The sequence below is a fragment of the Dermacentor variabilis genome, unplaced genomic scaffold (genome assembly GCF_050947875.1).
Source record: "Dermacentor variabilis isolate Ectoservices unplaced genomic scaffold, ASM5094787v1 scaffold_14, whole genome shotgun sequence".
NCBI lineage: Eukaryota > Metazoa > Arthropoda > Arachnida > Ixodida > Ixodidae > Dermacentor > Dermacentor variabilis.
In genome coordinates, this window is record NW_027460302.1 from 6979732 (window position 1) to 6995535 (window position 15804).

At 46.1% G+C, this 15804-nt stretch overlaps 1 protein-coding gene across 5 annotated transcripts in view; it reads left to right on the plus strand.

Annotated features, from left to right (window-relative positions):
* Positions 1–15804, plus strand: part of LOC142567838 (nischarin-like) — a 191586-nt gene that overhangs the window by 155250 nt on the left and 20532 nt on the right. For 4 of the 5 annotated variants that reach the window (XM_075677987.1, XM_075677989.1, XM_075677990.1 and 1 more), the window contains one exon: positions 10768–10804. The exons of the other annotated variant lie outside the window; for it this stretch is intronic. In XM_075677987.1, coding sequence (XP_075534102.1) covers positions 10768–10804 — 37 coding nt within the window. The remainder of the gene's footprint in view (positions 1–10767; positions 10805–15804) is intronic. 5 annotated transcript variants of the gene reach the window in all.

The following is a 15804-nucleotide window of genomic DNA, read 5'->3' on the forward strand; positions in this document are numbered from 1 at the left end:
TCGCAAACTATTCGCAAATTAACATTTACAATGGCATCAAACTATCACATATTTTATCTGGAACTATTAGAGGACTGCACAAAGAGGAAAAAAGTAGACAGTTCTTGTAAGATAAAACCATTTTAGAGAGGGCAAAGTTGTTTGCAATTTTATTTCTAAGGGTACTGAATTTCATAATATTGCTCTAATAAAATGCATTGCATGTTGTGTACTGTTGTTGAAACTACAGTTAAACCTCGATATTATGCAGTCTGTAATATCAGCACTTTGTTTCATGATATTGAAATTAGAAGTTTTATGCAAATAAGCACAGTTGCCTGTAGAGTTTTCTTACACAACGGGGCGGAAAAACTTCCCAAATTATCAGGCAGTTGAAAAAGGCAAATTTCAATGAGAAAAAAATTATGTTGAATTTGGGAGTTGGCGCCAAAAGGTACGGTTTCATGCTGTGTCAACAGTACCTTCACATTGACAGTACCAAGTGAAGTGAGCCACGCTTTTGCACCTATTGCCGTGGTTCATGGTGTTGCCTGCAGCGGGACGATGTTGTCATGAAAAGTGCTGGCAGCGGGGAGCGAATGCTTCAGCTGCCTCTCACTTTGATGCGTCTCTGAAACTCGAGATTATGCGACCTCCACTACTAAACGCAAGGGAAGACGGTGAGCATAATGCCACGCGATCTCGGTATGCCCACTTCTTTGCACACAAGGCAGATTGTCTCTAGAACAGGGTGCGTGCGCTACGTATGCACTCGGCCACACTGACAGCCGTGCGCAGCCATTGCCCAACTGCAAAAAGAGCAGCCTGCCACCCCCCCTCCTTTTCACCCACGCGAGTTCCTAATCGCATTACTGCGAGCAGACGCCCTTTGCTCTTACAGGAAGACTGCGCTCATCGAGCCGCCCTTCTTCTCAGCTGATCCTTGCATTTTCACTCGCACCCAAAGCATACAGTGTTGGGGGGGGTGAGACGTGATGTTAGTGCTCTCGGACTTTATAGGAAACGCAATGCTGCTCCACTTTGGCTGTCACTCTCGTTCATGGAGCGCACGATTTCGCAAGGCAATCACTTGTAATTCAACTATTTGACCATCTGCATCCGTGGAAGTTTTCATTTATTGTCTCTCTGTTTGCGGCAGCAGTGTAGTTGCATTATATTGAAATCTTGTATAAACAAATTGTGTTATATTGAGGTTCTAAATACATGGTGTTGTATGCACAAGAAGTTATAAAAAGTTAAATAACTAATTATACCAAGAACTTCGTTATATTGAAATTTATTATATCGAGGTTTAACGGAATGTGGTAAATTTCAATTCGTTTGCTGGCACTTCTGGTTGAACTATTCTGCATAGTTAAAGAAATATAATCATGATAAATGTTTGTAAAGGTGCCGTCAGCAGCAATAGAAACCTTTATTTCCAACACAGGAGCTGCAAAAATTGCAGCTCTTCTGATGCAGAAAATGCAGATTTTAGTAACCGTCCATGATCGGTAGCACCATGAAGACAAGCAGCTGACAAAGAAAGTGATAGGACACAAGCTGAATGCCTCTGTCATAACCTGCCTGCTATCCCACGTGCGGCTTCTAGTGGGTGCGGCACTCGCTGTAGAGCCCCATTGAAGGGCCAGGTGGCGTTCATTTATGGGATGTGTTAGTTGCATTGTTGTACTGTGCTTTGAAGAGACACTAAAGAGAAGTATAATGAATTACGCTGCTACAGTACCACAAATGCCACTCTTGCCATATAGGAAAAAGCTTCGTAAGCCAGAAAACGCTAGAAAATTAAGTACAGATGGCGACGCTACCTGCAGGTTCTTGCACCAGCTTACCGTTATGTTATAGGTTCTGATGGCCTCTGCTCGGGCTTAGTGTAACTTCTAATATACAGTTGAACCTCGCTACAACGAAACTGACGGGGCGCGCGAAAAATTTCGTTAAAGCGAAATTTCGTTGAGGCGAAAACAGGCCAAAAACACTGTCAGGTTGGACCACATAGTCCCAAAACATCATTTATTTCCAAAGAAGTCGGTCAGCTTCTTCTGCTTCTTTTTTTTTGCCACGAGTGCAGTGGCGCGGCTTTCGCACTCGGTGAACAGTTGCATCGCGACGTCGTCATCGTGAGCACCGAAAAATCTGCGGATCACATCAAAAGCATCCATCACTTTTATTGCAGGTGGTGGCGCTAAGTCCTCCGCGTCGCTGTCATCATCCGATGATGCGTCGTTGTGGCGAACGCCCTCAATTATAGCTTCGTCACTCAGCTCCTCGTGAGCTAGCACTTCACTGTCAACAGCGATGTAGTCGCCGATGTGAACATCGGCCGGCACATCTCCGGAGTCCTGAAGGGCTGCCCATGCCGCATTGGCCTCTGTGGAGGGTGGAGCAATTGTACTGCAGCCTTCCTCGTCCGACGTGGAGTTCGCTGCCAGTTGAGCATCGGAGTGAAAGCCGGCGTGCACAAAACAGTTGTAGATGATACTGCGACTGGTTGCCGTCCACGCTGCTGAGACCATCTGTACAGCCATGTACAAATCCACTTCGATTGCCCGACCGGTGTCGATGTTTAACACCAGCCGCTGAATCAGTCGCTGTCGATAAGCGCTTTTAACGCTATTGATGATACCTTGATCCAGCGGCTGGATTAAAGCCGTGCAATTCGGCGGGAAGAATCTTACTTCCACGCTTTGAAGCTGAACGTCTTCAACGTTATGCGCTGAGCAATTGTCGATGATCAAACAAACCTTACGTTTCTTTGCCGTCATGTCACGGTCGAAAGCGGTTAGCCACTCTTTGAAAACGGCCCGTGTCATCCAAGACTTCTTATTGGCAACATATTTGACGTGCAGGCTCTTGCCACCTTTGAAGCACCGCGGCTTCGCACTTTTGCCTATCACCAGTGGGCAGCGCTTGTCAGACCCGTCCATGTTGCAGCACAGGAGCACAGTCACACGCTTTTTGCTATGCTTCCCTCCGCTGCATGGCTGGCCCTTCATGTGAAGCGTCTTGGAGGGGAGGAGCTCGAAGAAAAGTCCCGTTTCATCGGCATTGTATATGTCTGATGTGGCATATTTCTCCATTAATTCCGGCACAGTAGCTGATGCCCAAGCAGATGCAGCGTCGGCGTCTGATGAGGCCGACTCCCCACACAGCACTTTAGCGACGATTTCATGCCTGGCCTTAAAACGGGTCAGCCACCCTGAGCTGGCTTTGAAATCATTGATGCCCAGCATACAGGCATAGCCAAGTGCCTTTTGCTGCAACATGTTTCCGCTGACCGGCATCTTCTTTGCGCGCACGTCGAGGAACCACGTGTACAGAGCCTTCTCAAGGTCCTCATGAGCCGCTTGCGTCAGCTTTTTCCGCTTCGCGGATGTCCCCGAAGAAAGAGCTTGCGCTATCGCGTCTTTCGACTTCAAGATCGTTGACAGCGTGCTCTGTGAGATGCCGAAGTCCGCTGCAACATCTCCCTTTTTCCTGCCACTGGATGCCGCGCTGATAATCCGTGCCTTCTCTTCAAGCGGGAGGAACTTCCGCTTTCTAGATGAAGTCGCCATGCTCGCATTCATTACAGCGCACTAGCAGCACAAGCACGAGTGAAAAAAACTAGGGCAAACGCGCTGCTGTTGCCAGGCTGCTGCGTCCTTTGGCAACGGATTGGTTGCGGCTCTGAATTGGATTGGAAGAAAACGGGAGCTTGCCCCCGCGCCTTGTCGCAAGGCAGCCAGCCCGATAGTCATCAACACCAAGCTATGGCGGTGATCATGTGCGTTTCAGTGAGTGGATTAGTTTGGTCCAGCGAATGTTTAGCGAAACAAAGCAGCGTGGGCCTATGGAAGTACATAGATGGGCGGCGATATGCTTGTTTTATTGTAAGATATATTTTTAAATCGAGCTTCGCATAGCAAAAATTTCGTTGAAGCGGAAACGCGCCCAAAAAATGGTTCGTTGTGATGAGAAATTTGTTCCATTACTTTGTATAGCGAGCTGACGGGGAATTGGAAATATTTCGTTGAAGCGAAAATTTCGTTGAAGCGACGTTCGTTGTAGCGGGGTTCGACTGTATAGACTTCAGAGTGCTACAAAAGTGTCAAAGACTGAACTTGGCAACTTTCGGGGAGTTTTACGGAGCTGCAGAAGAGAATATTTTGAAATCCATTGCTTCACACTGACGTGCTGTGGATATGGCATGAGGTTCAAAAAATAAAACTTTAACCTTCATTTTCTATCTTAGCAGTCAACTTCTTATCATAAAATTAACAAACAGGACTTTTGAAAGAATACTCTTATCAGTCTAAACTGATTTAGATTTTCTCTTTAGTGTCCCCTTTAACTCCTAAGGCCCCTTTTATAAATTATTGCACATTGCATTCAACTTTGTTTTAAAATTATTTGGTAGAAATTACACAAAATATTCATTCTGGATATGAATTCTATGGTTCGTGTTTAGCTGTACAGAAGTCGTTTACTCATATTCTTGTCATCTGCTTTTGAGAAATTTCACATTAAATTGATCTAGAGCTCTGTGTTGTTGTAGACTGTGGAGCGCAACCCTGAAGTGTGTTTCGAATTGTTTGAGATTGCAAGAAAATTCAGGATGCAGCAGCAGTGTATCCAATGTAATACAATGTAGTTCCATCTTCATGTCTCCGCTAAAACAGTGAAATGCACTCTTTACCGTAGCAAACATGAGGAAATGGTTACCTCTTCCATACACATGGAGGTGCAGCTTTTGCCATCTAACCGCAGTATTTAAAATAAAGATATGACAATCATTCCACTCTGTGTAGATGGAATAGCAGTGAACGCTGACGACAATCAAAGGTCTCAAACAAAAAGCAAAGTGCTTTCGTTGCCATTCCATCTTCAGAGAGTGTAGTGGTTGTCATTTCGTTCAGCATTGTGGGAACGTTTTTCGTCGGTGGTCGTTACGCGCTGGCGCCGTTTACATTGTCATTGCTGTTCTCTCTGGCGCTCCTCATACGCATGTTGTACTTCGGGTGTATGAATTATGTGTGTCCACCCCATCGATAACGCAGCTGTTTTTATAGTTCCAATACCTCTCCTGCTTATGCACTGTGATAACTTTGATGTCACACTATTGTTCACGGCGAGCGTTCTAATTTGTTCTGCATTTTGACATCTGTGCCGCCGCACTGCACCCATATGGGTTTGTTAGAAATCGCCAACTTCGTTACTGTTGCCGGATGCCGAAAAAACTACGGAAGGTTAGTCATATACAACTTTTGCTGTAAGAAATGTTTTTCACATTTGTAACATACCAGTAGACAAGAAAAAAGCAGCTTGAAGAGCAATTACATCCGATAGCTGTATTTGGGTCTCTGGAGGTTGAGGAAGCCTTTGTTGAATTCAAAAAGATGTAATGTGTAAACAAGCCCACTAGTCTTTGTCATGTTTATTGTGGCCATGCAATCAAAGGTAAACCAATTCACCAGATGGCCCGGGGCAACGTCGATCATTGATATGCGGCTGAAACCAACTCCAAAGCCTTTTGCAGTGCCTGGGTGTCCCAATTTGTAGTTGCAGAGGCGGTAGTTATATACCGACGTTTTAATCTGCATTCTTTCACGATTTCTCAAGTATACTACAGCCTACCATCCTTAAGCAGATAGGCTGGTCGAGTGTTTTCACAGGCAGCATTAAGTGGCTTGTGTCGAGCACTGGTGGTTTTAGTGGCACAGCATGGCACGGTTGTCCAACTGACCTCAGTTTATAAACTGAGGGTAGGGGTGGCCAGTAGGCCTAAGTATCTTTTGCAAAAATTTAATATTGGGCCCTTGGACACACGTAATTTGGACACCACTCATTAACAACATGAAGTGCTCTTTATTTTATCACTCTGTCACTGTTGCGACACTGCTTACACTTCATATGTGATATATAAAAGAAATTCAAATGTAAGTTTTCTATTGCTCCAAATACACTCAAATTTTGCCCGCTTGCCGTGGTATTCGAAGTGTTGAACATATGCAACGCATAATTGTTGCTCAAAAATGTGGTGTGTGACCTCTTGAAATTTTCTTATGCTGTACATACTCGTGTAAGGAACGCACTTTTTTCTGCAAAAGAACCGAAGCAAACTTGGAGGTACATTTGTTATGTGAGGTAAATATTATGGAAATTTTTTCTAAACAGCCAAAATTGATAAGTAACCTGGTAATGATTTGAAAATGCATTAGATAACTTATCCTTGTAGTAAAAATACACATAAACTATGCGCAAACCGTAACAACCTTTTATTGCACTTCACTCTGCATTGAAACCACCAGACCTGTCATCCAAGTTGCTGGCTGCTTCATTCACATCTTGCATTCACAACAGCTGATCCTCGAAGCCACTTCCGGCCGTCTGCCATTAACGCAATCATTATATTGAACTGCTCCTTTTTGGCACCTGTTTTGACAACCACCCTGTGTGCGTTCTCTTTCCTCAACCGTCCTGTTTATCGGCATGTCAGAGGTTACAGGTGTCTGATCAGAGTTTCCAGTCCGTGAGCAGATAAACCCTCTCTCCCGCAGCAGGTGTACAGCTCGACTTGGGGCCCATTGTGCACACTGAAAACAAATACAGGCAGGCACTGTATTTGTTTGACACATTTGGCACTGTGCCCAACTATGTCGACCAAGCGCCGGCCGCCTCTTCTGCGTTTGGACTCTCCCGTGCATCACGTCTGGCCATGCATTATGCGCGCTTTCCTATTATGTCAGTGCAAAATCTGTAAACTGCATAAAGTAATCGGACAAAGCGCCTTGTCCTGTCTGTATTCCTTCCTGTGTGCCGTCACTATTGGCGCTTCATCTATTGATAACTGTTGCAGAGAGCCATTTGCGTTTCTTTCTTCTGTCTAGAGTCCGCGAGGTGCCTTTGCCCTGGCACTGGCGGCGAGGTTGCTGTGAGGACAGGCTGAGCGTCTGTCGGGTCCCAAGTGAGGACTGTGCCAGTGTGCAGCCTGCTCTTGTCACACGCTCACCGCCAGTGTTTTTCCCTCGGCTTTTCAAGCATGCCTGCCCCCTGCTCCTGTGCCACCACGGCACGCTTGCCGCTAGTGCGGATGTGTTGGCTGCAGAATTTCATTCGTGTGATCCCGGCGTTTCTCACGTGGCATCATTATTAAGTATTTCCAACAGAGCAACGGGCATTGAGTTTGAGTGTGCTTGCTTCAAACACATGGGCGAAGGGGAAAGATTCTAGTCTCTATGGAAAACTACAGCATGGCCGTTCAATCATTTGAATGCACAGTAGCAAAGTTGGGGGTGGGATTGCTACGCAAGGGAAAACAAAAAGACAAATTTTCAAGAGCTAAGTTGGGGGTGCATTTGTTAGGCAAAGTGTGCATTACGTGAGTATGTGTGGCATTCAATGCTTTATTCGATGTTGGGTATTTCTTTCTTGATGCAATTTGAAATCTACTATTTATTGTTTGTAGACCCCTAGTAGAGCGCATAAGCTACTTTGTGTGCAATACTGTGCACCAAGTAGGTTACGACCACACCACACTTTTTTATATCTAGGTGGCTCCCCTGGCAGTGATGCTCAATGTTTTATGCCACTCGCTAAGCTTGGTAGTGTCACATTTACATTCATTTTTTTGTCACCATTCATTTTCACATTGCATATTAAAGCTGTAACGTTCAGTGCAATTCATGCAAATGACACAATTCAAATGCTTTCAAGGTCTGCAATGTGGTCATGCATGTTTGGATGTCGATGGAACGATAGGGGGGAGCTCCAACTTTTCAAATAAGTTTTGCTTCATTTGCTAGGTATTGGAAAGTTAAGTTGGATTGTTCCACCTATTAACATATTTACTCGCATTATGGAGGCACTTTCTTTCCTGAAAAATTTATGCAAAGTTGGGAGGTGCATTCACTATGCAGGGTAAAATTTTTAGTGATTCTTTTTCTGCTGCTGCCTCTAAAGTAGGAGACACACGGTCCATTTTAGTGTTTGATATGGCTTCTGTGGCGCCAGAATGGCAGCCAGATTCGAGGCATTTTGTCATGCCGTAGTGTCAAATTGGACGCCTGGAGTGTGATGAGCTGGACAGATTTTTCTTGTTTAACCCGTCGTAAAGATCTGCTACAAATTTTCTGGCACGAAGTAGTTACTAATTTAATAAAATTATCCTGAAAGTTCACCTGTTGTGTAAAGCTGCGTTTAGCCATTGGTGAGATTGGGAGCCGTAATGCGTTAGCACACATTGACCCTACTCTGAGCAAGGTTGCTTGCTAGGCTTGCACGTTTGCTCTTCAAGTCGACAATATTGAGTAAACCAATAGTATTTAATTATGTGTGACATAAGCGTACAATTTATAATTGTGTTGGCAAAAATAAGCACCCTTGGATGAGCTTGGGCTGTATCGCAGGCATTGTTGCCAACGGTGTCCGCCGAGCTAGGCCTATCAGAGCAGTCAGTAGACAATGCGCCACTGTGAAGTGCTTGGGACTCGGGCTGGTGTGATTTTGTTGACAGTGTTCACATAAAGTAATGCAGCATTGTGCAAAGTTGTTTCTCTTGTACTTCTCGACGAGGATATGAAACCTTCTGAGCGTCCAAGCCAAAACGCTGGGTTAGGCTAGAGCTAATGCAGGCGTCGCACGGTGCACCTTCATCGAGCCTGGTCGGGATGGAATTTTTTCAGTCGCGATTGGCTCCCTTGTGCAACCTGCAGGAGGGAGCCAGTAGTGGTCGCGAATTTCGATCCGCATCAGGCTCTGATCATGATCGGAAATGGCCGTGTGACACCGGTATTACATTCCACTCGCTCGTTGTGATGCATGTCCTGTGTCCTGAGTCGTCACATGCCATATTCCAGTAAATGTTGGAGCATGCATAGCGCAAGTCGGGTTGGACGCCTGCACATAAAAAAACTTTTCATATTGCTGTCTGCAGTCGTGGATGTGTACTTCATAGGTGCTGAACTGCCTTCTCGATGCATAGTAGCCATTCCCCAAAGCATATTTGACAGCTTTAAACTTGAAGCAGACATTACAGCTTGCATATCACCCCATTTGCAGCACGCAATAAACACGGGCAATTCAATTACCTTACACATGTGCAAACATCATGAACGGGCCAATCAAATCGACAAAGAAAACATGGGACCATAAAGGAAAGAAGCACTTGCATGAAGTAATACTGTTTTTTTTGTAAGCGACGCTAGGTAGCACTAAGAAATATTGGAAAGTGTTCTCTGAGAGTGGCGGTATGTAAAATCTCAGGAAAGCCATACTGCGCACAGCAGTTTTACATGGTGCTTGAAAGATGGCACCCGATGTTCAGCTGGACTGACCCGACAACCCTCATGGCAGCAAGTTCAGGGTGCAATAGTCATGCGAGAAAAAGAAAGATACGTGCCTTTGATGTGAAAGCAGTATATGCCCCATTGAGGGAAAATCCAATGTAGCTGGCGTGACCGAAAGATGGTACCAAAAATGGCCAATGGCACAAAGAGTAAAAACATATTGCAAAAAATACTCGGATTGATGTCAGATTTTGCAGGGAGGTTCCTGTAAAATTAATGCAAGTAAATTAATGGCTTGGAAAGAAAAATGGGCACATTTTGGTCTGGGTGGGAATCGAAACTGGCCATCCGGGGTGCGAGGCAAGCACGCTTCCCCAATGCCACGGCAACTCCGCTGTTCTGGCCGACTAAAGGTGCGGCCTAGTGTGTGCGTAATTGGGCGTGTGACGGCGCAGCCAATGGGGAGTAGGTGGCACCGCGTCATGCATGTACAAAATGAGCATGCTCATGACATTCCGCGATCAACAAACAGTATAACGCTTCCTCATTCCCACACGTAAGCAGCCTTAAGTGTCTCTCCGAAATTTTTTTTTTATTCGTAAAGTGGGGATGGCATTTATTATCTGAGTGCATCTATTATGCTAGTAAATGGGGTAGTAGTTCCTTTGAAATTCAGGCACACATTCCAGTAAAACCAGTTGCATGGCACATCTAATAATTCTCTGATGAGTCTGTGTGCAAGCTGAAATATCACTTGTTTGTAGTTATTATTTCTGGTGATTAACATGTATGTCCAATGCACCTCGTGAAATAATTTGAGCAAAGCCTGCTACTAGGCAGGCTACCCTAATGTGCAGTTTTCCTGACGAACTTGTGGCCAAAATACAGTAGACTCCTGTTAAGACAAACTTCAAGGGACCACAGAAATTGTTTGTCCTACTCGAAGTATTCCACAAAAGTCAATGTCTGCTGCTACACCCAAATATTCACAATTCAATTGAACAAATGAATCATTAAAACCTGAAGACATAAGTAAAAAAGTAACATTTTATGATGCTTTGGCAAAAAGCACATTTTGTGCACTCTTAAGCTATTGAGTATTTCCTGCTTGGTGGCGCTGTACATACCTGTGCACTGTCACAAAAGCCAGCATTTCAGCTGGTATAGCTGTTTATGCCTACAGGAATGCCGTTTGCTTATATTATATAGCTGCCAGAGATGCTTTCTCCCAAGTCTGCTAGCTGGACCTCTAATCGAGCCAACTAACAGGCATTAGCGGTCGTTGCAGAAACTGAACTTGAGGTTCGTGCTAGGTGGATAATGCTGTATTGGCTCTATTGGACCACCAAGCTCACACATTGTTCCTCATATTTAACCAGGTCCGCCTTAATGGGCGCCTGCTGTATTCTTCGCTCGTGCTCTTGCTGTTGGCATTAAGTGTGACTGTAGTACTTGTACTGCTTCTCTCCCTGCTTTCCGAACACCCTGGTCCGACGTCAAGGGTTGCCCCAGCACCAACCTGCAGCCCTGTGCCCCAGGTACTGGTCCCTCCTTCCTGCTACCCGCCTACAGTGGCTCGGTGCATGGTCACGGGCTCGATTCCCGGACACAGCCAGCTGCATTCTCCTCGTGGGGGTGCCATGCATAATGCTTGTGTACTAAGCTTTCAGTTCTGATTATTCGAGAGAGACCAAAAACAAGAATAGGTTGAGCTGTGTTTGTAAATTACTGTACTTCGACATCTGAAATGCCCCTTTGTCGGGAGGTTTTCCATGGAAGGTAGGAAAGATAAGATAGAGTTTTAGATTGTCCAGTACTGCGGTTAATGCAGGCAGACTTGTTGTTTTACCGGAGGGGCACAGGAGCAAACGTGAGCGGCCGGAGTGGTGCAGGCACCTGGTAGTGCAGAGCTCAGCCAGACAAACACAGAGCTAGCCTTGCAGTAACCAAGTGTATTCTTTTTCGTTGCTAGTATAAGTTTTTGCAAAGGCGCAATTTGGTCATGATTTCCCGCTGCCAAAAGTTTACATCAGCAGCAAAATAGAATACACTTGGTTGATGCAGTGTCAGCTCTGTGTTTGCCTGGTTCAGCTCTGCCTCATGAGGTGACAGGGGCACCTGTCAAGCAGCTCACGTTCATGCCTCCCGCCCATCTGGTGATATGCCCAGTCTGCCTACATTTGTTGGAACGCCGAACAAGATAAAACTCTCTAATGTAAAGTATGTTTGTAAAGGAATTGTAAACAGTTGGTGAAAACAGACAGTTGTCGATAAAAGAATCGAAGTGAACTAGACGCATCAGAGTAACATAAAAATACAACGAGAGGAGGCTTCATTAGCCAACAACATTGCAAAAACGGCAGGCGGTGGCACCACCTGGAGGTGTCGCACTAGGTCTCCATGATGCCATGAATTTTGAGCGCGGCTTCTCATGCCTAGTTAACTTTTCATTGGTAAAGATGGACTACATTGTGTTCAAACGGACCCAAAGACAAGTTTGTAACTTGCGAGGACATTTACGGAGTGAGAACTGCCCCCATACAAGAAAACAGGGTCGAACCTTGTTGTAACGAAGTTGGAGACGCATAGGCCAGAAAAATACCCTCGGTATATTCAGTATATATTATACGTAAACATACAGTATCAGCGAGAGAAAGAAATTGGCATCTGGTCTGTGTGAAAGAAACGCAAGTGTGCCAACAATGGGTCTCCTGCACATTTTGATGGCTTTTTGACATCCTGCCGTGTCGATACGATACGTGGGAACAGCGATAAAATATGTGCACACATTTTGCACCATTGCAGTCTGTTATTTTTAATTTTATTCTAATGTTCTTGAAATGCCGAACTGTGATCATTGAAATTGTGATGTCACGACACAGAAAAATCTGCTGACATCATGTAGCAGTAATGCTTGACAACATGATGTTGCTCATAAATAAACTTGCAGTGCTCTGTGCATTAATTCTGGCTGCACTCGCATGTGGCAGTGATCACAGGAAGGGAATGAGCTTTTTCCTGTGTACCGAAACTGTCTAAAAAAAACAAGTGCTGCGATAGTAAAATATCTAAAGCAAGCTCCAACGTTTGCCATTGTTTTTTTTTTAGCTAAATGAACTTGGATGTTTTTTAACGAAGAAAGAAATGCCACGCTGAAAACGTCAGTACTACTACTTCATTATCTACTTGAGCATCTCTCATGTCTTCAGTGATTATTGACTTACTCAATGCTGGATCATGCAGGTGGGTATTACCGGTTTACAAGTTTCAGAACGATAAAGCATACAAAAAAGCAGTCAACATTGTACAATACTAGTCACTCAGTGACAGGATTAAATTGCTTCTGTCTGATGCTGTGCATGGAAGATGAGAGAGAGAGCTCAGTGTTGCTTCTAGCTGAGCAGTGTCTTGTGCATCATTTAGTAAAGGTGGAAGACATTATGATGAGTTCACTGTGAGCATGCTGTTATAGGGCCCATCACCAGGTTTGGCCATTTTAAACAGACGGGCACAGTGTATACGATGTGTGCTGACGTCTGTAATGTACAGCTCTCACTTGAGTGAACTAAAGAAATAGTTCACTTAACTGAACATTCATTAAACTGAATATTCACTAGAATATGGAACATCAAAGGACAGAGCAGACATTTAGCCAAAGTGCGGAATGCAATTTATGGAGTTATGTACAGTAAAACCTTGTTACAACGAAGTTGAAGGGGGGGTCGTAAGTACTTTGTTATAACCATTAGTTCATTATAGCCACTACCCATTTCGATCCACAATTAGCAAGCAAGAGAGGATGTACTCACCATCAAACCTCACAGCAGCCTGCCACGCGAAAAAGAAAATGGCCATCACGCGGAAGAAAACAAGCAGAAAAGGACAGCAAGAAACTGTTACTTTATTCACACCAAACGGCTCATCACTGATGGATCAATAGCACACCAGCTGGCGGCTCACTTTGCAGAAAGAAAGTCCTTGATCGATTTTTGCCGAGTCTTCTTCAAGCGAATGATGACTTTTTCAGCTGCAGCCACTATTTTGAGTGCGTCCTCGTCGTCATCGTGAGCACCAAAAAAGCGGCGCAGCAGGTCTACTGCATCCAGCACTTGTGCGGGCATCAGCACATCAGGTTCGCCAATATTAGGCTCCAGGCTGCTGTCGACACATTCGTCACTGTCGTCATTAGGCACCCCCGTCACCGCGCGCACAATTTCCGCCTCCGTTAGCTCTTCCGTCGTCACCGCATCAGCATCGGCACTGACATAGGTGCAGAAGATGTCGCAGTCGGGCACAACACCGGTATCAAAGAGAGCATTTTACGACGCTAGGGCTTGGTCGCCTGTGGCCTGTGGTGGTAGCACCGAGATCTTTGTTGTAACCGCCACCGCTGACGCCAAATGAGGCATGCCAGAAGTAATTGGTGATTGTGCTTGCCGGTACAGCCATCAAAGCAGCCTGTAGCATCTCTATCGCCATGTACAAGCTGATCATGGACTCGCGCTTCATGCTCATATTGAGCAGAATCCGGTCAATCACACGCTTGCGGTAGCCCGACTTAAAGTTCATGACAACTCCTTGGTCGAAGGGTTGCACAACTGCAGTGCAGTTTGGTGGCAAGAAGCATAGCTCGATGTTTTTGAGCACAGCGGCAGTGTGGTTGGCTGCGCAGTTGTCCAGTACGAGGCATATCTTCTGGTTCAGCTTGCCTGGCCACTCGTCCCACTCCCGCAGCCATTTTGCAAAAATTACTCTCGTCATCCAAGCCTTACAGTTGGACACATAACTCACTTGGAGCTTTCATTTGCCTTTGAAGCATTGTGGTGACACACTTTTGCCGACCACAAGGGCTGGCACCTTTTCCGACCCATCCATGTTGGCACAGAGCAACACGGTTACGCGGACCTTGCTCAGCTTACCGCCCTGGCTGTGTTCACCTTTGAGGGCCAAGGTTTTTTGCGGCAGCATCTGGTAGAACAGGGCTGTCTCATCTGCATTGAACAAATCCTTGGCACTGCATTTTTCTAGCAGCTGTCCGTTTGTCTCCACCCACGCCACTGCAGCTTCGCGGTTGACAGACTACACTTCCCCGCTGACAGCCCTGCCGACGATGTTGTGTTGCTCCTTGAAATGCTGCAGCCAGCCAACACTCGTCACAAAATCGTCGCGCCCGCGAAGTATCTCGCTTTGCGCTGCAACAGTGCCTTGCTCACAGCAGTACCACTTGCTCTTGTGTCCAGAAACCACTTGGAAGACAGCCTTCTCTACAGCTTCGAAAGCAGAGGCTCGCAGCTTCTTTCTGTTGCCTTTTGCACCATGTGCGGCAGCACTGGTGACAGCCAGCTTCTTTGCTGAGCAAAATCGTCAACAGCGTGCCCAACACTACACCGAAATCTTCGACCACTTTTTCCTTCTTCACGCCGGACTCGACGGCTTCCAGTATAGCCACCTTCTGCTCAATTGATGCCACTTTGCGCTTCTGCTTGCCATCTCCTTTCTGTAGGCGGGAACTCGCACAAACAAACCGATAGAAACACCGATATTGTTGATGTGCGCGGAGGCAACGACAAGCAACAAAAAAGCGCAGTCGGCGCCGCCCCACGCACGCAGCAAAAGAGCGGGTGGGTCCACCAGTTCCATGGGAAAGGGGAAGGCCGGGACACGCGCACGAGGGACGTGAGCATTGCGTGCTATAAGGCATCGACCTGATGGGTACCAAAATAGTCAGTAAATGCTCATTGGGGAAAAAAAATTGCCAACAATTACGTTACTTCCTAATGCGAAATTTGAGCACAGCTCTTCAGCTGTTTCCCCTTTTCTATATACTGAGGCAAGTAATTCGAGCAAGGCATGTATGTACAGTTACAAGTTTTTATTCTTCACCTCTTCAAGAAACACTCCACTCCCAGTTCTTGATTGTCGTGAAGGTAGCTTTATGGTCAGAGAAATAGATGGATATATGCTAGACTTGCTGCACCAATCCCTGGTTTGGTGTAGCGGACCTCTGGATTCTGGCGGCGACGGCGCTTCGCCTCTGCTCAGGCTGCTCGTTTAGCAGCAGCAGCAGATGAAGGACTTCCACTGGTTGCCTCGCTCATGGCTCAGAAAGAACTGGCTGAGAATAAACTACTTATATAGGCACACGGATTATATAATAATATAAACCGTCTGTGAGCCTCGGACAATCCATCTGTTGCGGAGCGTTTCGCACCAGCCGCCGCAAACGGAGCGTAGCTCGACGCAGCTGCCTCGCTTATCTAGAGGTTGCGGGAAACAGCGTGTAGGCGCATGGGAACGTTGCGCGGCGAAGAGATGGCAGCGACTGACTGACGCCGCTGATGCTGCTAGCGAGTCAGCTGAAGGAGGCTCTGCGTTTTGGTTGGGGAAGCGCAGACCGTGATCTGCTGATGCCAAACTGGCGCTTCAGCAACCGGAGAACATCGCGCGGTCGCGCCACGGAGGAGAGGGGGGGAAGGGGTATACGCAGTGGCAAACGACGACAGCTATGTGTTTCAGCTTGGGCAGCAGCACATCGAGA